The sequence below is a fragment of the Cibotium barometz genome, chromosome 1 (genome assembly GCF_041138505.1).
Source record: "Cibotium barometz isolate CiBa-2024 chromosome 1, ASM4113850v1, whole genome shotgun sequence".
NCBI lineage: Eukaryota > Viridiplantae > Streptophyta > Polypodiopsida > Cyatheales > Cibotiaceae > Cibotium > Cibotium barometz.
The window spans coordinates 82,001,691-82,025,211 of record NC_141046.1 but is presented as its reverse complement, the minus strand read 5'-3'; the positions used below and the strand labels follow the sequence as shown (position 1 = coordinate 82,025,211).

General features: G+C 44.8%; 1 protein-coding gene across 6 annotated transcripts; it reads right to left on the bottom strand.

Annotated features, from left to right (window-relative positions):
- Window positions 1–1,274: 1,274 nt before the first annotated feature.
- On the bottom strand, window positions 1,275–23,251 carry LOC147642503 (uncharacterized). Of its 6 annotated transcripts, none has more exons than XM_086807085.1 (5): window positions 20,497–23,243; window positions 20,288–20,399; window positions 2,630–2,763; window positions 1,543–2,144; window positions 1,275–1,375 (listed from the first exon to the last, which is right to left on the bottom strand). In XM_086807085.1, the coding sequence occupies exon 1, from the start codon at window positions 22,357–22,359 to the stop codon at window positions 20,509–20,511; it is 1,851 nt and encodes a 616-aa protein (XP_086663211.1). In that variant the 5' UTR covers window positions 22,360–23,243; the 3' UTR covers window positions 1,275–1,375; window positions 1,543–2,144; window positions 2,630–2,763; window positions 20,288–20,399; window positions 20,497–20,508. The 6 variants fall into 6 exon arrangements, with proteins under 6 accessions (XP_086663211.1, XP_086663234.1, XP_086663196.1 ...); XM_086807070.1 differs by having other exon boundaries at window positions 1,278–1,375; window positions 1,543–1,671; window positions 1,928–2,144; window positions 20,288–23,243; XM_086807108.1 differs by having other exon boundaries at window positions 20,288–22,366.
- Window positions 23,252–23,521: the final 270 nt, after the last annotated feature.

Genomic DNA, 23,521 nt, shown 5'->3' with positions numbered 1-23,521 from the left:
AATCCAATTTATGATCGTGCCACCAAAATCAAGATATAGTTTGATGATATAACTTCACAATCCAAATCACAGAGTAATATAAATAGAGTATTTATCATTGATGTCAACAGGTCTAGTATCTCACCCCAGTAAATTCACAAGCCATATCTTATGATATCATGTGAGTGAAAGGGAGGGGGCTTTTGGAAGGGAGGGGCTTAAGATTATAAGTTAGGGGGTAAGGGGTATTTATGGTGGGGGGGGGGAGGGGGGACAAGGGAGCAGGGGAGAATGAAAGTAGGGGTTTTGTTTCTTCTTGTAGTTTACAATATATGACCTAGTGGTGTAGTTTGAAAACTTGATTAGTTTTGATACTCTTTTAAGCTAACCACACATGGAAATTTTTTTGGAGAGTACATGTGTATGTCTTTGTGCTTCTAGCACTTATATCCATGCTACTTACATGGACTACAACTTGTCACATGTATAACATCAATATTTTCTATTTGATTTTTAAACCTTAAATAGGGGGTACTTGAATTTCATAATTGGGACTCATATGCTTAGAAAGGGGCCTAGTTTATTTTTTAGAGAAACTTAAATAGGGGGATTTTTATGAGTTTTATGCACGTAGGTGACGTCCCCTTTCCATGGAAAGTGAATTCCCGAGGTATCTCACTATGAATCATAAGGGTTCACAACCAGCTTCAATTTGTATGCATCACCCATTGCATCCTCATCAAGTACATTCAATAGAGAGGCATTTGCACTTGCTTCTTGCATAAGAGGATCCACCAAAGAACTCATAATAGTATTGGTGGTGTTTTTTCAAGCCCCGTTGCTACCCCCTCCCTATTTGGGATGCTATCCTCAAGATATCTTCATAATGGTTAATAAAAGAGGGCATAATATAGTTCTTAAGGGAGCATAATATTGCTAACCACCCTATGTTAGCCAATGAAGAAGCCCCAATAGCAATGTTATGCCTCAAGTTCTCCTCAATTATCCTATTCCATGGAGGAGCCCCTCCACCTTTCAGCATCTCAAATCTAGTTGGTAAGTTAAGGAACACCAGTTCAAAAGGCCACTTGACCCTCTTTCCCATTCTCATTTAATCTTTATCCTTGCTTTCAATCCCCATGAAGAATTCATTTGCCTTATTGTAAGCCTCATTCTTTTTCCCTATCATAAAGTCCATACCCATGGACACATAATCACCAATAGTTCAACCATGAAAGCTGCATGTCCCTATGAGAAACCAAAAGACTAATGGGAGATGGAGGGTGCAAGACATAGAAACCAAGATAAATTTCTCAAGAATTACCACAATTTCTTAGTTTCATATACCATGGCAATGCTCAAGCTCGATTTGGACTCTCCTCAATTCTCGCATGCTCTACATGAACACAATAGTATAGATAAAAATGTCATAGCACATGAGAAATTTAAGCATACTTTAAAATATTTGTAATCTCATGCTCTCATTACATGAACACAAAATAGATGTGTAGCACATGTGTAGCTTAAGCATACATTAAAGAATTTGAGAATTTAGTAACACACCTTCCTGAGTCTTTGAAGACTTTGAGCAGCAGGCTTTTGGAGGCATTTTCTTATCTTCTCTTCCTTCTCCACCTTTCTTCGTGCTAGCATGCATCTTGTAAAGGAATATTTATCTTTCCAAAACTGATCCTGGAGTGAAATCAATCCACAAAGGGAAATTGGAGAGTTCCCACTAAGATAAAGAATGCATGCTCTCTGGATACATGAATGTGGCTTCAGCCTTCAAGTCTAGGAACCCAATTGAATTGATTGAGAATCTTTATCTACTTCTTCTCCTTAACCAAATGGGAGAGGTAGCTTGTATTGTATGCACGCATCTTTCAATCTATTGCATAAGAATAATAAAATTGATTGATGTAGAAATATTCATAGAGTAAATATGTACCTAAAGATCACACAGTGTGTAGCTTGTGCAAGCTTTGTCAAATTTGTTTAAAGTGCACCCCCCATTTTTGGAACCCTTTACCTCCACAAATATTCCTATGCTCTCAATGAAGAAAAGATGTATTTTCTACCCTCTAACTTGATCCCCTCCAAGTATTCTTGCAATGTGTAATCCTCTTTTCTAGCAAGGTAAGGGTTGTTCCCATGATGTAGAGGCCCTGCAAAGTCTTCAAGGGTAAGGTGTGCTGCCACCTCCACTTTATCAAGAAAACACTCTCTAGAGCAAGCCATATACACAGTTGCAAACAAATGGGAAAATTATAAGAGTGGAAAACATAAAATGATCAAATGAAACAAATCGATGTTGTAATCCATAAACAAGACTTATGCTCGAAAATCAGTATCTCCTGATGGCATGAAATACATATCCCTCATTCTTTTATTTTAATCCAACATTGATAGAAGCATCCGAAACCTTTTCTCCTCTCTCAAGTCAACATTTTCAAAAAACTTAAGCTTTTTCAATGTAACAATGGAATCCTTGCTCTCATACTTCAAGCCACGCACCTTAGAGATCCACACATCACCAAGCTTGGGATCTAGAACATTTTACACCTAGTAGACAAATGTGTGCATACAATTAAAGTGTGTATTCACTTTAACTCAAGAAAATGAAGACATGGAGTGAACAAGAAAATATTACCATCCCCATAAAATTTGAAAGTTTGTTTTATGGATTCTCCCATGCTCCTTACGCTCGGCTTCGTCTTGTTTCTCTTTTGAAATGATGCTTGCTACATTTTCCATTACCTTTCTTAACTTTGTTGTGTACTCAACCTACATAAAGAGACAAATGAAAATCTGGTTAACCATATTGTATGTAACATTTCTTTCCTTTTCACACAAAGTAACCATAAGATATCATATCATATCTCACCTAGAAAACTAGTTTTGCCACGTAACCTCTTATCAAGGGCAACCATTGTTTTTTTCCTTTGCTCGAGCAGTCTTTTGATCTTAAGCTCTCAATAACTTAGATTTTGTCTTTGGTAAAAGAGCTAATAAACATTGAAGGGTCACACTTGCATATGTTATTACACTTCCATAGAATGGCTTGAATAATCATCTTGATGGTTGAACACTCATTCATCCTATAGACATCATGAATACTTTGAAGATAACCATCTTACACACATTGACGATATGATTCTTTGCAATCCTGCAACCAAGGCAATCTATGAATTACGACGAGGATCTATCACCATACAAACCACCCTTATGTGCGTGGCTTTGGTTTCCTTGTTACCATGTGAAATTGGTTACATCCATACAATTACCATGTGGTTTCCTTCCCACACAATTTTTTTTTTCTTGCTAGACACTTCAACTCTCTCTTGCTCTTCACTTCTCTCTCAAACTCCTCATCCACTACTCTCCACAAGGGAGACCAATAATTTCTAATTGCATCAATAACATGTTCTTCCTCTCCATCAAACTTGTAACAAAAGATGCTTTCTCTTGTATATAACCCACATACTAGAAAGCACTCTTCAAAGTTGTCATGACACTTTTTAATCCTCTCATAAAAGCATGTGGAATCATCCTGCATAATGGAATTCGGGGAGACATCTCATCATGTGATAAAATCCTACATTGGTTAATCACATCACCACAACCCTCCATTTGTATCTCAATGTCATCATCTCAGCTATCCACCTCATCATTCCCTGGTCTTCAGTATCCTGTATGTCCCTGGTCTATTGATCACGCACTTATATAAGCTGTCATCAAGCAATAAAGTGTTATATTCCTCATAATGAGGATAACACTCCCTAAAGTGAGCGTGGTATTTGAAGAAGGCCGTCTTCCCAATAGGAAAATTGAAATCAGTCATGTCGAATATATCCTACCCAAAGAAGCCTGTAGTTGCCAAACGCAACCTCAGAAAATAGAGGTCAAAACAACTTTCCAGGTTGTCGATGCACGTAGAACTCTAGATTTAGCCATTGAAATGGCAACTTTTCCCCAAGAATCTCCTTCCTGCATCTGACCACACAAGAAGCAGACCCTTTACTTTGGTGTAATGGTCTACACCAAAAGGAGGAAGAAGCACACGTCTTTATGTCGCAAGGTATGAATGAGGAAGCCATTCATGTCTAGTATAAGTGCACAAGCATCTTCTTCCTTTCAAACTTGAACTAGGATATATTCCTCTTCAAGACATGGCAACATGTGTGAGGGATTGTTGTCGTTTGGCAACAAGATCAAAATCATGCTACAAGGCCTAATCACCATGCACTTGGCATTGTCATATCTGGATAGCTCCCTTTGGTGATGAAGAAATTCATGGTAGGGGTAGTATGGGAAGAATTTCTTTGGGGCTAGCTTGTATGAACCTTTGACATAGCATGAGACCATAGGACATTGCTTGTCTTCTTCCACATAGGAGGATTTAGAAGAAGTAGAAGCGTACATACAGGAAGACCTACCTCCCTCCCCACAAGGTTCTATACCATGGTCTTTGGAGTACATCTTGGTACAAGTTTTGAGTATGTTACTTTCATTGAAGCTCATGCAACACTTTCTATTGGAGCTCCTTAGCAAGTACAACAACAATGTTTTGTATAAAAATTATCCACCACCATCACAACGTGGAAGTCATCGAGAAGCCATTGGAAGAGCCCGTGCAGCCTGTAATCCTCAAAAAGCTTGAGGTTCCCTTCCTACCACAAGAGTACCAACCAACAGAGGGTAAGGCAAGAATCCAAAGAAAAAGAAGATGCTAAAAAAAAGAAGCATGTGGTACAAGAGAAGGAGATGTAAACAATAAGAGCTTCCAAGGACGTTAAAAGTTTCAGAAAAAGAAACTCCTCTCAAAGAAAAGGAAATCAAGCCACAACCCACTAAAGAGGATGTATATAGACCCTCAAGAAAGCATGAGAGATCAAAAGATGTAGAGGAATCATAGGAGAGACCAAGAAAATTACAACAAAGATTTCCCCTTAAAGATCTTAGCTTACAGGTTTTTCCTCACAGACCTTCCACTATTGTCTCCAAGCAAAATAGACCCTAATACTTTGAGTTATATGACTGTACTGGAACATTGCCTTGGAAGTAAATATAAGATGCACAATATTACATGATAACCCCATCAAAGGAAGATGATGACAATGAAGATTTGGTGTCAAATAGTCATATGTTAAACAAGTTACATACTTGATGATCCTAAGATTAACACTTGCACATGAAATAACTTGAGGCTTATGAAGAGGAGTTGGAAAGAATAAAGGACAAGATAATTATAGAAAGATAAAAAAAGGAGTAAAGCTAAGCAAGAGCTCTAGTAGAAGCACAAAAGACATGAAGATAAACTAAAGGCCATTAATGTTGAGCTACATTTAATTGTGTCCATATATGTTGCAAATTAGAGAGAGCTACAAGCATAGAAAGAAGAGTCAAAGAATTTGAAAGAACATGTAAGCCAATAGGACAAGAAAATACAAGACATAAATCTAGTGAACTAAAGGCAAAGCTTCACCACCAACAAAAAAAGTAGAGTTTGAAGCTAGTAAGAAAGTGGCTGAGGAGAAGATAAATTGAGGAAATTAAAAAGCAACGTATAGAGCATCTGGAGAGGGAAAGAGAGGATTTGAATAGAATACATGCCCAAACTATCCACTCACCACATGCAAACATCCAATCAAGAAAGGAAAGATATGATTTGAACAGAAGTCATGCCCAAACTATCAGCTCACTACATGACATCCAATCAACCAAGGAGCAGCTGGAGTTAGCAATCTATAGTCACTAGCAAGTGGTAGCCATAGGAAGTGATGACACAGATGCAATCAAAAGAGATACTTTAGAAGGCCCTACTATAACTTTAGGACATGATAAAACAAAGAAATCTATAGTCACTAGTAGGTGGTAGCCCTAGGAAGTGACGGCTGAGATGCAATCAAAGGAGATACTATAGAAGCTTGAGGACGTGACAAAACAAAAGCACAAAAGAGGCCAACACGAGGGAAACCCAAATTTTTTACTTCTTAAACTTTTAAAAAATGGGCCTTTTTCAAAAATGCTATTTTGGGAAAATTTTGAATCCTCTCTCTCTCTCTCTCTCTCTCTCTCTCTCTCTCTCTCTCTCTCTCGCTCGCGACACCATTCCCTCTCCTTTATTCATAGATTTCTCAATCTAAAGCTAGTTTATTATTATAAAAGGGCTATCCAACCTCATTTTCATAACTTGTGTATGACTAAGAAAAAGATACATCAATGTAACATGCAGCAGAAGTATTCGTATGGGAGGATCCTGTCACACAAATGCTCACACCGTCTTCTGTATCCTGAGTTTCGCGAGTTTAGCAATCCACTTTAATGATTTCAAACTTTAAGGAGATATGAGAGAGAGAGATGAGAATTGTACACCGTATGGGGTCCCGAATTACCCACTGAAGGGCCCCCTATCCCGTTACCGAGATAGTATTTGCTTTATTATCTTTGAAGAGACTGATGATAAGCCAAGCGCAAAACCTCTGAAGACCAAGTGTTGGTCTTACTTACCTGTCTGTGAATTGAATAGTGGCCAGGCTCAAAATTTAGGGCCAAACTGGGTTGAGTACCAAAGTCTGCGGAATCGACATACTGATCTTCTATGTTATTTGAGTCTTTTCCCAGAGATGTTGAGAATGGTAGACTCTTGATTGGTCTGGATGCTGGTCTTTCTACTAAGAACATCTACTACTGGGTTATGCTGACCAGGGATGTACTTGATCCTTCCTCCAACTTAGTGGAAGAGTTGACCCTGTCTAGTGTGTTGATCACTCCACTAGGCACTTGACATGTTCGGGAGCCACTTAAGTGCTTGGTGGTCTGTGATGATGACTGTGAAAATGTGTCCATAAGAAACAGGTTTCAAATGTTTGAGAACTAACTGTTGTTCTAGATTGCCCTTGAAAGTCCTGGAAAGACAAGAGGAAAACTTGCTAGGAGGTTCCGCCCTAGGGACCAAATCGATATGATGATCCACAGGACGAGAGGGTGAGATACTGGGTGGGAGATCATCCTTAAAAATGTTTGAACGAGAAAGGAGATCTGCCAACTGAGGGACTGAAGAAGATGAGACAGCGGTTATCGATGAGATAGAAGCTATCTGAGCATAAATCAATGCTCCTTCCGCTCCCTTGCGGATAGCTCGTCCGGCCTGAAGATGAGAAATCATAGGAATGCCAAGAATGCTTCTATCCCCCACGAATCATGACAGGCTCAGAAAAACCTTTACAGATAGTAAAAGTGTCATGTCCCCAATCGAGAATAGGCTCATACTGACGGAACCACTGAATTCCTAAGATCATGTCACACGCCAACAGAGGCGAGACAATAAAATCTCGTTGGAATGAGGCCTTCTGAACATCAAAGGCAAACTGTTGTGCCTTCTGAGAAATGTGGGTGCGGAGACCAGGTGTAAACCCGTCCACATCCAGATGATATGGGACTAATGTGCAGCTCATTTTGTTAGCCAACTGGGGAGAGATGGCATCCTTAGAGCTGCACATATCAAAAAGGGCTACAAACTATCGGCCCTGGGCAGAGCCATAAGCTCGGATGAGGCTTTTCTGTGCAGCATCGCTCTCACCCTCCTGCTTAGCATCAAATACCACGGGTGGCATAGGATGCATAGAAGGTAAAAGTTGAACCGCATTGGTGGTAGTAGGTGGGGCTGGAGGAGCTGGGGATGCTGTGGCAACTGTGGCAGAAGGAGCTTTGGCGGCTTGTTCCGCTTGCCATTTGTGGCAATCCTTCTTACCATGCCCTATGATGTGATAGAAAAAACATATGTTTTCTGACTGATACTTCTTTTGCTCCTTTGGAGGAAGATAACCTCCAGTAATTCCTGCTTTAGCCTTTTTATCGGGGGTTTTCTTAGGCTTAGATTCTTTATCTTTCTTACCCCCTGAACTGGAGCTATTACTGTCGTCCTTCTTAGCATCTTTAGAAGATGCATTACCTTTCCCTGGCTGTGCAGTGGATTGCTCCTGCTGGGGTTTGGTACTAGACTAGGATGACTGCTTGGGCTTGCCTCCGTTCATCTTCATTTCTTCATTCTAAGCGAGAGTCAGAGCCCGGTCATATGTACTGGGTTCAAAGTTACGAACTGTGAACCGAATGTTAGGATCCAATCCACGAATGAATTGCTCCATCTTGGCCTGCGCAGATAGCCCTAACTACTGTGCTAAAGTAATAACCTTGCCGGAAAACTCAAGCACTGGGGATCCATTCTGTCTGAGTCCATAGAACTCATCTGCCAGACCGGTCATGTACTGGGACGAGAGGAATCCGGTCTTCAGGTCATGGACAAATGTATCCCAACTAAAAGCTGTGACACCTATGGTCTGGTCTGTATAAAGATTAGACCAATGCCGCCACCAAGTGACTGCCTCACCACTGAGATGGGAAGCCACTATGTGGACTCTATCCTAAGGATCTGTCATCCTAGCTAATGGAAAATGAGCAGTAAATTGATGAATAAACTGATTAATTGCTAAATGATCACACTTATCATCATACTTACTAAAATTTGGTTGACTGTGAATGATGGCAGTTGATGATGTGGACTGCTGGCTGGTGGCACCTGAGGCGGGGGGTGCTGAAGAGAGGTGCTGGTATCTAAGATGAATAGCCTCCTTTTCCCTTTGGTGTTCGAGTAACATACGTTCTCAATCGAGCTCTCGTTGGTGCTCCTGAGCGGCGAGTTCAACCTGACGCCGGTCTTCGTCGATCCTGCGTTGGGCTTCCTCATAGTCCCATCTTTTTGCTTTTTCTTGTTATTTTCTTGATTCTACTTTTTCTTCTCCTTCGGGCCTCGTCTTCTCTTCTTTGTTGTTCCATTTGAAAGAAGAGGGAGATGTAGTCGGGGGCTGCTGGAGGCGGAGGAGAATGTGCTATTGTTGCCTCCAAGAGTTGGAGACGCTCCATCAGCATCTGGTTCTGAGCTCTAAGAAGAGCTATGGTGTCTGCTGTAGTCAGCAGAGCAAGGTCTCCTTCGGGGGAGACTTCTTCCGGCTAATGGGTACTCTCCTCTGTAGACATGATGCTGAAGTCGGTGCCTGTGCTGGAACGCAATATGACTGTCCAAGGATGCCCTCATGCTAGGATACGGTGTGTGTGGACAAGCTGAATCTCATACCAATGTAACATGCAACGGAAGTATTCGTATGGGATGATCCTGTCACACAAATACTCACACCGTCTTCTCTATCCTAAGTTTCGCAAATTTAGCAATCCACTTTAATGATTTCAAACTTTAAGGAGATATGAGAGAGAGATATGAGAACTGTACACCATATGGGGTCCCGAATTACCCACTGAAGGGCCCCTTATCCCATTACCAAGATAGTATTTGCTTTATTATCTTTGAAGAGACTGACGATAAGCCAAACGCAAAACCTCTGAAGACCAAGTGTTCGGCTGAATTGTACACTGCTGGAGAAGCACCAAAGATGTCCAATCTCGAGCCTATGCACTCTTCCCAATGGAATGAGAAGGAGATGCAAAGCTGAGGCTGAGAGAGGGGCTGTTTGGGACTGTTCTAAACTGAGTATGAATGCTGTAAAATGCTATGGCGAAGAAGAGCTCCTATAATTCCAATGGAGCTGAATATGAGAATGTAATATGCGGAAGCTTCGGAGAAGGATCGGTACTTCAAAACTCAGAAATCAACACTCTTTTCGCGACGCACAAACTGAAAGACGATGTGCAGAAAATAGAGAGAGAAAGGGGAGATGGAGAGGACACAGTATTGGGTCCCAATTACCCTCTGTAGGGCCCCCACCACGGATGGTGTATTTGCTTTATTAGAATGATGTAAATCTGAAAACAAATACAAAGTACTTGACCTTTTCTTGGCTGGACAACCTGCCTTGACCTTCAGTCCTTCACCCCTTTGCTTTAGCAAGTTCTTGGCTGTCCTGGCCCTTGTTTGCTTGGAGCACTTGGTGAATTATGAGATGGAATCATGGATTATGGGTTGGGGTATTTATACCACCTCTTGTCTCCAGTCGGCTGGCTTCAGGGAGCTCCACGACTGAGTTTTATTAATAAAGTGTTTTCACACTATAAATACCTTCTGTCCAGCCTGCGCATGTATTCACACTGCTGTCCAGCCTGCGCAGCCTTCTGGGGCAGCACCCTGGCTGCTGGGCACCATGCGCATGGGTGTGGGACTGCCCCCCACACCTGGCCGACTGGCTGGGTAGGGCTTCTGACCCTGTCGGCTGCCTGTCCAGCAGCAGTACAGCTGGCCGACAGCCCCTCCAGCCCATGCCTTGGCTGGTGGGCACAATGTGGGCCCTCCTGGCCCCTTGGGGGTGGTTCTATACCTCCCCCATGCCCATACTAAGAATGCAAATGCAAATCCTTGCACTGGGGTAGCCCTATGGGCTGGCCCCATCTCTACATGCAAAACTACATGCCTACAGAGGCCTGGCATCCAGTTGCAAACCAGATACACAGCACATCTGACATCATTCCAGAGGGAGACTCACAGCGCGGACTGGCACTGCTTCATGTGCAGGACAATGCACACCTGACCTTGGACTCATGTGCAGGACGATGCACACCTGACCTCGGACGACTGAGATGGATCCCTGGCTGACTCCCAGACTGGGCTCACATGGGGCCAGTTCACCATCCCAGGTCCTGCACCTTCTGTACAGAAATGTCTACGTGGCATCCAAGTGCGGGATGCACGTGACATCCCCTTCTGCTTAACTTGACGGAAGCTGCATAGCCTCCAAATAATCCGTCAATAATGCCGGATAGTCGTCGAAAAATTCTTTGTCGAGCCATACCGCTTCATGAGTTCCTCGGTCCTGAAACTTCGTGAGAAACTGTCGTAGTCTTCGGCCTGAGCCATGCTTGAAACGGTGCAGAAGGATCTGTTCTGGAACCATTACTTCTGCTTCATCAATGATGTCTGGTTCCGCTTCGTCTTTGACCTCTGAAGGGGGTGGACCTGCATTATGGCTTTAACCAACTGACATGAAATACATCGTGCATAGTCCAACTCGGAGGTAGCTTTAACTGCATAGACACCTCATTAATCTTTTTCCGGATGGGGAATGGTCCGAAGCTCCTGAAAGACAACTTTGGGCATCGCTTGCCCACCTGCTTCAATCTTTGCTTCATAATCCGAAGATATACCCAATCTCCTTCCGAAAACTTCATGTCCCTTCGGTCTTTATTGGCCTGTCGAGTGTAGGCCTCTTGCGCTTTAGCCAATCTGTCTTTAACGGACTCTAGGATCTCCTGGTAAGACTCCGTCACTCTGTTCGCCTCCGGTACTGAAGACGAAGTCCTGGTTAACAACGACTGGAAAGGCCTTCCAAACGCTGCCTCATATGGAGTCCTGCCAATAGTTGAAGAAAAAGAGTCATTCAAAACAGCTTGTACTAAAGGCAAAAACGATTCCCACTTACCTTGTTGATCGTGGACATAACACTTCAGCACATCAAAGGCCAACTGGTTGTATATCTCTGTCTGGCCATCTGTCTGTGGGTGGAATGCACTGGAAAAATTCAACTTAGTACCAAAATTATCAAACAATGCCCTCCAAAAATGACTGGTAAACTTGGCATCTCGGTCTGACACTATGGTCCTAGGAATCCCACCAATCGGGTACCAATGCCGAATGAATAGCTGGGCAACATCCTCGGCGGTCACATTGGCCCTGCAAGGAATAAGCATAACAAATTTGCTGAACCTGTCAACAATAGTTAAACACTGTGTATTACGCTTACTCGGACTGGGAGGCAGATTTGTGACAAAGTCCATCGAGATGTCTTGGAAAGGACCCTCAGGAATTGGCAAAGGCTGTAACAACCCTATCTTCTTTCCACGAGGAGCTTTCACCTTTTGACAAATGTCACAGCGTTGTACATATGTAAACACATCACGCCTCATCTTTGGCCAATAGTATTGCCGTTCTAATTTCTCCAGAGTCGAATTCATGCCCCTATGACCACCTGTAATGGCGTCATGGGCATCATGGAGAAGAGCTGTTTCATGACACACAGTCGGCCTTTGTAGTAAAGCCAACCATCGCGTATCAGAAAATGGCATGGTCTTGTGGCATCCAATGCCTGTTCCCACTGAGTACCGAATTCATCGGAATCCGCGTACGTGTGCTTCATGTCTTCTAGTCCTGTACCAACAAGGTCCAGTCTAGTGGTCTGAATCGCAGATACTTGTCCCTTCCTGCTCAAAGCATCGGCCACTGGATTGGCCTTTCCTGGAAGGTACTCAATCATGCCACCAAACTGCTGGAATATCTGACTCCAGCGGTGTTGTCGATCACTCCACTGTGCACTTGGCATCGTCTGAATCCAGCGCAATGCCTGATGGTCAGTGCGAACCTCGAAGTCACGGCCATACAGAAAATGTTTCCAATGTTTCAAGGCCTGTATAACTGCTAGGCGTTCACGATCATAGACTGAGTAGTTCTTTTCGGCGGGCAGTAACTTACGAGACATGTAAGCTACTGGATGACCATTCTGTTGCAATACACCTCCAATTGCGATGTTACTCGCATCGGTGATCACCTGAAATGGTTCGTCCCATGAGGCAAGGGCTAAACAAGGCGCTTCTGACAAAGCCACCTTGAGGTTCTGGAATGCCTCCAACGCTCGTGGAGTCATTCGAATCTTTTGCCTCCTTGTTTTCACTCCCTTTAGCAGATCGGTGAGGTCTGCCGAGAGATCAGAAAACTTGTCAATGTGGGTGGAATATGCCTGGCATATACCCACAAATGATCTAATGTCATAAGCAGTCTGAGGTACTTCCCAGTTAACAATCTCGGCCACTTTAGCCGGATCAAGTCGAATGCCTTCGGCACTGATTATATATCCCAAGTAATGTACCTGGAACAGATAAAATTCTGATTTCTTTTCATTGACATAGAGCTCGTTGCTTTCCAGCAACTTAAGGACTTTCTCCACATCAATGTCATGCTACTCAACTGTAGCTGAAAATATGAGTATGTCGTCCAGAAATATGAACACACACTCTCCAATCAACTCCCGGAAAATACGCATCATCATGCGGTTAAATGTAGCTGGGGCGTTCGTCAAACCAAATGGCATGACCACAAATTCATAGTGGGCCCGTTCTGTACGGAAAGCTGTCTTGGGGATGTCCCCCTCAACAATCCGAACCTGGTGGTACCCACTTTTTAAATCCAATTTAGAGAACACCTTAGCTCCATTCAGCCTCTCGAGAATATAGTCAATTCGAGGCATCGGGAATCGGCTCTTGATAGTCAGCTTGTTGAGTGCACGATAATCGACACACAACCGAGAAGACCCACCTTTCTTCTTGACAAATAAGATCGGTGCTGCAAATGGCGACACGCTGGGGCGGATGAAGCCAGCTTGCAACAATTCTTGGAGTTGGCGGTCCAACTCCGATTCCATTGCCTTAGAAAGGCGATCCGGAAACTTGCTCGGGGGTTCCGAGCCTGGGAGGAGGTCAATCTTGTGATCCTCCGGTCTGGACGGGGGAATTTGGGGAGGGAGACTGTCCCGAAGAAAAATCTTCTGGAACTTTTCATGGAGAAGCGAGTACTTCTCGGAAGCACTGGCCACCGTCTGGGCTGTCTGGATGTAAATCATCGCACACTGTGCGCCTTTCCTGACTGCTCGCTTAGCCTGCAAGTGGCTTATGAGCGGAAAGTTTGGAATACCTGGCTCACACTTAATGGTCACCGGGGTGTTTGACACATTCCGATCAATCTGGAACGTGTGCTTGTCCCACTTGACATCAGGAAGAAACTTGTGAAACCACTGGATACCCAAAATTATGTCTGCTCCTACAAGAGGGGCAACCATAAAGTCACGCACAAACTCTATGCCCTGAATGACTAACTTAGCACCGAGAGCTTCATACTTGACGCTCGTTGTCATACCTGTGCTAAAACCCTCAACTTGTTTGTCCACCGGAGTCAGCTCGAAACGGGCACGCCTAGCGGCCTCTTCCGTGATCACATCCTCCGTACTGCCGCTGTCAAACAAGACAACGACTCTCTGGCCACCTATGTAGCCAAAGGACTTGAGCAATTCGTTGCGCTCATACTCCTGGTCATGGGCGCCCTTCTGCTTATCTTCGAGCTCCCGGCTAATAATTGCTCCAACTGAAGCACCGGGGTTTGAAGAACTAGGGGTAGCCGTTGGGGTCTGTGTGGGAGCAGTGCTCACCACGGAAGCTGTGGAGGCGGCGGCGGCCTTTGGAGGCTTCTTCGGACAATCCCGAGAAGTATGTCCTTTTGTGTGACAAAAGTAACATCTACCCTCCTTCCTGTACTGAGCAAGCTCCTCAGCACTCAACTTGCCACCTGTCTTGCCTGCCTCCGCTTTCTGGTCTGGAGTAAGCTTAGACGCATTGTTCGAGTTCTTGGAGCCAGAGGCTCCCGGGCTCTGTCCTGGGGAAGACCCCGTCTGGTTCTGGCTTTTGCCCCCCGAGGCGTTAGCCTTGGGAGAAGCCGGCTGGGAAGTCTTGGGCTTGCCACCATTGTGTTTCATTTCTGCACTCTGCGCAAGCGAGAGTGCGTCCCCAAAGGTGGCTGGCCTGAACATACGCACCTCCCATTGGATTTGCGTGTCCAGGCCATACAAAAACTGCCCTTTCTTGTCCGAATCAGATAAGCCTAATTGTAGACACAAGGTCGAAATTCTATTGGCAAACTGAAGGACTGGTTGCGCGTTCTGACGCGCTCCCCTGAACTCGTCTTCGAGTCGCTCAAGGTAGTGGGGCGGTAGAAACCGCTGCTTAAGGTCACGGACGAACTCGTCCCACCCATAAGCTGCCATACCTGCTCTGGTGTGGGCATGAGCCCACTGAGTCCACCAAGGGATGGCCTCACCTTCCAAGTACCAACTAGCTAAGATCACTTTGTCAATATCTGATTTCCTAACTGCGGCAAAGTAAGCTTCAAATTGATGTAACCATGAATACAGAGTAGTGGGATCGAGTTTACCATTATATTTACTGAAATTCATTTTCTCAGGAAAATGATTCGAGGGCGCCGCCGGTGTCAATCTGGCGTCCAAAGCTCTGAGGTAACGCTCGTGTTCCACTCGTCGCATGGCGTCGTCTTCTCGTTGTCGAATCTCCAATGCACGCATCTGTATCTCAAGCAAGGAGCTTGGCTGCGGCTGTGACCCCTCGAGAGGGTCCCTGTGACGAGGATCTGGTATCTGGGGTACGGAAGGAGAGGGAGGAGGAGATGGAAAACGCGACGCTGGAGAGCGAGAACGCTCCTCCAGAGCCAAAATCCGCGCCTTCTCCTCATCCAACTTGGTTGTCTGGTCTGCGATTGCTCGCATCATCTGCTGGAACATGTCTTGTACACTCAAGCCGGTTGCCCTAGCTGGGCTGCCTGGTGCACTCTGGTCCCATGGTTCTGGTTCTCTCTCGTCGCCAAAGCTCGCCATAGCGGGAAAATGCAGTTCCTTTCCGGAACGCAATCTGACCATCCACTATCTGTGTGGGAGACTTCCGGAGGCTTCCGGAGGCTAAAAACCAACCGTCCTTCGAGGGACAGGAGTCACTCCAAAAGGGGTAGTCCACCGGCGTCTAAAAACCAACCACACGAGCGAAAAAATTTTCTGGTTTTCTTTGCTGAATCTGTCCTTGAAGTGAGCTCTGATACCACTGTAATATGCGGAAGCTTCGGAGAAGGATCGGTACTTCAAAACTCAGAAATCAGCACTCTTTTCGCGACGGAATTAACGCACAAACTGAAAGACGATGTGCAGAAAATAGAGAGAGAAAGGGGAGATGGAGAGGACACAGTATTGGGTCCCAATTACCCTCTGTAGGGCCCCCACCACGGATGGTGTATTTGCTTTATTAGAATGATGTAAATCTGAAAACAAATACAAAGTACTTGACCTTTTCTTGGCTGGAAAACCTGCCCTTGACCTTCAGTCCTTCACCCCTTTGCTTTAGCAAGTTCTTGGCTGTCCTGGCCCTTGTTTGCTTGGAGCACTTGGTGAATTATGAGATGGAATCATGGATTATGGGTTGGGGTATTTATACCACCTCTTGTCTCCAGTCGGCTGGCTTCAGGGAGCTCCACGACTGAGTTTTATTAATAAAGTGTTTTCACACTATAAATACCTTCTGTCCAGCCTGCGCATGTATTCACACTGCTGTCCAGCCTGCGCAGCCTTCTGGGGCAGCACCCTGGCTGCTGGGCACCATGCGCATGGGTGTGGGACTGCCCCCCACACCTGGCCGACTGGCTGGGTAGGGCTTCTGACCCTGTCGGCTGCCTGTCCAGCAGCAGTACAGCTGGCCGACAGCCCCTCCAGCCCATGCCTTGGCTGGTGGGCACAATGTGGGCCCTCCTGGCCCCTTGGGGGTGGTTCTATACCTCCCCCATGCCCATACTAAGAATGCAAATGCAAATCCTTGCACTGGGGTAGCCCTATGGGCTGGCCCCATCTCTACATGCAAAACTACATGCCTACAGAGGCCTGGCATCCAGTTGCAAACCAGATACACAGCACATCTGACATCATTCCAGAGGGAGACTCACAGCGCGGACTGGCACTGCTTCATGTGCAGGACAATGCACACCTGACCTTGGACTCATGTGCAGGACGATGCACACCTGACCTCGGACGACTGAGATGGATCCCTGGCTGACTCCCAGACTGGGCTCACATGGGGCCAGTTCACCATCCCAGGTCCTGCACCTTCTGTACAGAAATGTCTACGTGGCATCCAAGTGCGGGATGCACGTGACAGAGAACATGAGAGATGAGGCAACAGAAAACAACAAAAAGAGGATGGCAAGAAGGGAAAGAACCAAGAGTCTCAATAGGCAACAAAAAAAGATAAACAAAGAAAAGGAAGAGCAAGGAAGTAGGAGGACTCATCACCAATGCAAGTCCACACTCCAAAGAAGTCAGGAGCTCCCCCCTCCCCCACCCACAGAAGCCCTAGCCTCACACTCATCTCAATAGAAGCCAAAGGTGGAAGCTTGCTCCTCTCAGGATAGCCCAACCCCCAAGGGTCCAAAACCCGTGCTTCATTCAATAGGATAGCCCAACCCCAAGGGTCCGAAAGAGGGGGTACAAGATGAAGCTAGCCCATCTAAGCCATGGGGTGAGGAGAGCTTTGACCAAAGGCCACTAAAGCTAAAAAAGAATGCCCTAAGCCCTTCAAAGGTAGTAGAAGTCCCAAGAGCCATAAGAAGCCAGTAAAAGCCACAAGAGGGCGTCTAAGAAAGAAGAGAAGATGGAGGTAGTGCAGTAGATCAAACTAAAAATAGAGGGACTTGTTTCCACACAAGATTCCTAAACCAAGACCTTTAGAGCTAGTCTTAGAAACATCCCATAAAAGGAGCATCTCGAGTCAAGAATTAGAAAAGGATCAACTATTACAAGACCACTCAGGATAACCACTAGAAACTCAAGAAATGTTGAAAAAGAGCTTGGAACTGAGAAAGAAATCCATAACAAGCCTTTAAAGCACAAAGATGAGGACAACCTGAGAGAATTACACATGACCACATCTTGAGGGAGCGGATGATTCACGAGAGGCAACTTGTGCTAGGGAATCAAGGTAGGAGAGAACACATAAGGAATGTGACTAAATGGGCATAAGTGTGCCACAACAATCTAAGAGAAACGAGTCATTATAAAGCATGCCTTCGAAGATACATGGACTCAAATGACGAGGCTGTGATGATAGACAACATGCCTTCAATAAGGCCACCAAAGCTTAAGGAAGAAACGGGAGTCTTGAGAGCAATCCTCTCACAATGGTTGAATACTTAACAAAGAATCTAGAAGCCTGGAATAAAGTCCATCAATGGATGTAAAATCAACTGAAACCATTAGGGGACACTAATGAGACCAACCAAGAAATTGGGAAAAATCCTCAGCAAATGTACAAAGATGTATCAGTCAGTGTAGTGGGTAAATGATTTTAAAGGTGATGTACAGAGGCGTACTAGTTCAGTGTAGTGGGTAAATATTTGTGAAGGTGATATACAAGAAGTACCAATCTCAGTGTAGTGCATAAATTTTTGAAGGTGATGATATGAATGCCACCATTCCAATCAAATTGGAATGGTGGCTTCCAATCAAATCGGAGGCATGACCACAATTGTGATCCTAGATGGGCGAGCCGGAGTGAGCATAGCCACCAAGGACATGCGACAAAGATGGGGGGAAGTAAGCCTCTCAGACCTTCAAAGGTTGTTCTCAAACTAGTAGATGGCAACTTAGGAACACCCATATGAATTTTGAAAGATGTAGAAGTAATGTTGTGTGGCCTAGCTGATGAGCATACATTTCCTAAGTACACCCATATGGGAGTTCTCAAAGAGTTTAATGTCATGTAGCCTAGCCTATGAGCATACATTTCCTTATTTCAACTTTGGAAGGCCCTTGAAATATGATTTGATTCTTGAACGCTTGTTCATGCGTCAAATGATATTAATCCACGATTGGGGAAGAGATGACATCTACATTTGACAACATAATAGTACCATTAAGATGAAACTAAAGAACCATTTGTACATAGATGTGACCGCATTCCCTATAAAATTAGAGTGTAAGAATGACATCACATTTGAAAATTACAAACATGTGTCTTGTAAATGGACAAAGCTGTAAAAGGTGCAAGCATGAGGAGGAAACTTCTTTCGCTTCACTTCTTGGCCTTGATGAGGTGGAAAATTGGATACATCTATTGGCTACGATGGACACTTGTCTAAGAACCACGAGAACCCAGCTCTATGACAAAGACAAAAATGCCATCATTCTAGTCAGAACTATATCTTCTATAGTCTCGGGAACCTAAAAGGGTTACATTACCTGAAAACCACGGAGTAACGATACAAGATAGATAAAAAGGGAAAAAAATGTCTTCTATGGTCATTCCACTCAAAACAACTACGTGCAACTTCAACATTCAGGTCAAGCTAGCTCGAGCATTCATGCCATCGGCACAATAAGCAACTCCGAGTGCACATTCAGAAGTGATTACCTTAGCAAGCTATAACCATCGTGGGGATCTTTTCAATGGTCGAGGTCGAGCACACTGCTTCGAGACATCCACATCTCCTTGGGTAGCCATTTCCATCATTGTCTCCCGAGAGAGCGTTGTCACAACGTCGCGTTGGACTACAGGTCATCATCCCCCCTCCCACCTCACACCACTAACATACTCACTAGCATGATTAGAGAAGAAGATTAGAGAGAGGATTGTCTTTCCTCCCCCTGCCCTGAACACTAAATCGTCCAATGAATCAAGCTTATTCTAAAGCAATGGCTGAATGGATGATGCAGCTGTGATGCATTTCATTGGAGGAGAGGTGGACAAGCAAGAGCTTTGTAGAGTTTAATTTAGGTTTGTGATGCCACGCATGCATGTGCATGCACTCACCACCGTTTCAAGCATGGCTCCGGCCATAAGAAACGTCATAACTTCACAAAGTTCCAGAACTGAGGGACACACGGAGCGGTTTGGCTCGATACGAAGTTTGAGTGACTACCCAGCTATATTGATGGACTTCTTGGAGGCTACACAGTCAAGCTAAGCAAGAGGGAATGCCATGTGCATCCCGCACTTGGATGCCATGGACATGATTGTTTCAAGACAACTGCAAGGCCCTAAGGCCGGACACAAGGCATATTGTGAGCCCTTGTCCAAGGTCGAGTCGTTGTACTGCCTAGGGGTGGTCGGAGTCAGTTGTGCATGTACAGCACACGTTAGACATGCCAGTCCACACAAGATTGTAACCCTCTTGAATGATGTAATGGTGTCAAAATGCCCCATAAACTTATTAAGCTAAATGGCCACGTGGAAGGGTACCTGTGAGTGTCAAGGTCATTCTCCCAAAGTGTGCGAAACCGTCAAGGAATGGAACTAGCAACACCAGTGTCCATGGGATAGGGAAGGCCAAAGTGTCATTGGGATAGGGAAGGCCAAAGTGTCATTGGGCTATTGTCGCCCATGAGCCAGCCATTTGTAGGGGACTTGGACCCCAAGGGCCCACTCTTCCACCTCACAACATGTCAACAACACCTGCATGGCTGAGGCATTTTGTAATGATATTAAAATGAAAAATTGCTCAGAAATTCTCTTGAGGACAAAAGAGAAGACTGGAAAACACAAGCCTCTTCGGAAAGGAGTAACTTTCAGGTTCTGTTGAATAAAGGAAAAGTCATAGTTTAAAACATAATGTTGAAATATTGAGTTAATCACAACAGAAATCTAAACGATGCATCTAGTAATTCATAAACCTGCACAATGAAGGGGAAAAGAATAGATGTGGGTCACCCTATCCCACCTGTGCGGCTGACCATGGCGTAGCCAGGCAGAGCGGCAGCAGGAATGGGTGGAACAGAACCTATTATGTCATGGGCTCCAGGAAAGTACAGGTCTCCCAGTGGTTTTTTAACCTGCAGACTGGGAGTGAGGTCGACTTCTGGCGACTATAAAAACTGTTACAATTATATGAGCACAAACCAATTCTCATGCCTTCATGACTGCTGTTACCTTCACTTCAAGCTATGCACTGTGTTTGGCAACAAGAAACTTCCGGATTGTTGCTTGGTCCATCTTCACAACAGCCACATCTTGCATTTTCTCAAATAGTTCTTCAAGCTCTTCAACTCCAAAAAATGCAACGTCCACCTCGCGTGTGTACCTCTGTTTATACAGTGTCTGGAAGCTTGAAAGAGGGATCTTGCACGCATGACTCACCAGAAGCTCCTGTAATTCCTGCCTAAACACTTCCAACCTTACTTCTTCAATATATTCTTGCCCATCTAAGACCTCCTCTGCCTCTGCATGCTGCAATATCTCTGGCCCTTCAGCATCCTCTTCGTCGGCTTCACTTTCTTTCTCATTGTCTGAATACATTTCTGGGTGCTGCTGCAAGAGGACAACGCCCTCTGTGAAATCTTCACCATCTCCGAACGCTTGCCCCGACCCTTCCACGGCGTTTTCCATGTGACTCTCAAACTTACCCATGTCACTCCTGTCGTTGAAGTGCGAACTGATGTTAGGTCTGGCTCTTCTATGCTTCGGTTGTCCCTGCATGCTTTCCTTCATATGCAAGATTCTCCTATTACCTTCACCCTTTATAAAGAAGGCATCTGACATCCTTTCTATCAAATGGACTAGTTTGGGGGAACCATACTCAGAAAGATAGAGGGGTCTCCCAAATAGTTTACAGTATTCTGATGGGATTTGTAGCAGACGTAGCTTGCCTCCATTCAAGTTCACAAGCCTCATAAGCTGACCTTTCAATCCTTGCAGATCTCCCGGTTGCACCCACGGCTCGGCTGATGCCACTTCAACATTCATAGCCACATCCCCTTGCTTCCGTAGCACGTGAGAATAGGCGCTGATCGAGTTCGGCAACGCTTTGCCACATGAGCTTGACGCAACAACACTTGCACAGGTTTGATTTGTCTGACAAAAGCCAAATGACTGTCCTACAGGAAAACTCTGGGAGTTTACCACTGAGCTCTCCAGAGGACCTTGCACCGGACCCTGGCTAACTGTCAGCCTACTAAAATCAAATGGAAATGACCCACCATGTGTCAGTCCAGAAGCTACTGACACATGCGATGCCTCCCCAAGCCCAGACAGAAAGCAGCTGTTGCTTGTGCGTCTCTGGTACAAATGTCGTTCATCTTCGGTGGTGGGGAGATCAGAATCATCACTAGATTGCCAAGTTGATCCCATCATGTAAGCTGAAAACTCAGTCATTCTATCTTCTCCAGGATGGTTCAACAAAGCTTTTGCAGGAACTAAGCCCTCCCCACGAGCTACACTTGGCCAATCCCAAACAAATCGACCTGCGTTACAGAGGGCAGATGAAACTCCCACTCCTACAGGGATGGCAAGGACCATGGTGTATCCACGCTGCCCTAGCTTGTGAAGAGCCGGGGCAAAGTCTACATCCCCAGAGATCAAAAGGATAGTGCAGGGAGGCGAGTTATCTAGTGCAAACAAGAACATATCCACCAGGATTGCCTTGTCTGATGCATCCTTTTTGCCATTAGGAACATCAATCAGGTTTACCCCTGTCCTCTGACATCCTTCTCGCAATCTACGAGGGAAGCGATTGAAATCGCCATAAGCTGAGAACATTGTAACAGCCCCTTTTACTGCTGGGTGAACCCTAAGTGCCATGCGTATGTTTCCTGCCACATCCTCAGCATTGACTTCACCTGGGACAGGACAATTTTCAATGTCCCACAAGATAGCAACAGGCCCTGTTAAAATGAATCTTGGCTGTAGCACCCTACTCGACAAGACAACACCCTGATCCAACATTTCTCCCACTCCAGCACTTGGAATTCTTGCACATGGTGGGCGAAGACTGCTGAAGTTGCCAGTTCCAGCCATTTGCCCCAGTTTTTTTAAGAGCTACAATCTCATTTCCCAATATCAAAGCATGGCATGTGGCATCCAAGCATCGGTGGTTATGATCAAATGCATCAAATCATAACATTGTGGCATCTACGTGTCCCTGGTTGTGATCAAACAGATTAAACCAGAAGTTATGGCATCAAAGTCAAGCACTTAAACACCAACAGGAATCAAAGGCATGATTTGAGGCATCAGCACCATCATAAAGGGCATCGAAAGTGTGACTTGCAGCATCGGCGTCTACAATTAGGGGCATCATAGCCGTCTACAATTAGGGGCATCAACACTATGATTGATGGCGTCAACATCCGAGCATTGGAGGCATCAACATCCATGCATGGGAGGCGTCAAAAACATGATATGTAACATCAGCATCCAAGTATCGGTAGAATCAGCATATCAGGCATCATACGCAAGCAAAGGTGGCATCAGCATTCATCATGAAAGTCATATGAAAGGCTTCAAAAGCTTAATCAAGACCCTTGAAGGAGTTGTGGCAAGCAGGGAGGGCACCCATGAAGTTGCAAGGAGCTCGAAAATTAGAGAATTACAAGGTCATTTTCTGCTAACTCACCTCATAGCGAGTGGAAGACGGCCGCCATCAAAAGTAAGTGAGCAAGCAAGCTCCATTGAGCAAGATCCTCCTCAGAAAGTTGCTGTACACAATTCTCATCAGTAATCCCCCAGCTTTAGTGAGAAGGTATTGTTGTTGAGAACAAGGCAAGACTGGCCACACGCTCTCGGCAGGGCAACCTTCTTTAAAGCAACCGCTTTGGTTGTTGGCTACTCAGTACCTATATGGTCATGTCCATACACATGAAAAGCCTCACATACATGAAAGCCTCTTCGAATGCATTCGATCCTATACGGTAACGGTATATCCATGAGAGCCTATACCATTGGCCATTGACATAAACACCTCATTGAGTAAGTGTCAAAAATAAACCTCATTTGAATCTTTAAATTCAAGGTTAAGAAAAATTACAATCGGTTTTATAACTAAAACCTCATTTGAATCTTTAAATTCAAGGTTAAGAAAAATTACAATCGGTTTTTCTCAATTTGAGCCGTGAAAATTACACTAAAGGACAATTTTTTTCTATCACTGCACCCAACCATCACGAGGTGGGACCTTGGT

Bases quoted from the DNA above. Each gene is read 5' to 3' on its own strand.
- LOC147642503 (XM_086807099.1), bottom strand. From the start codon at position 22,359: ATGGCTGGAACTGGCAACTTCAGCAGTCTTCGCCCACCATGTGCAAGA.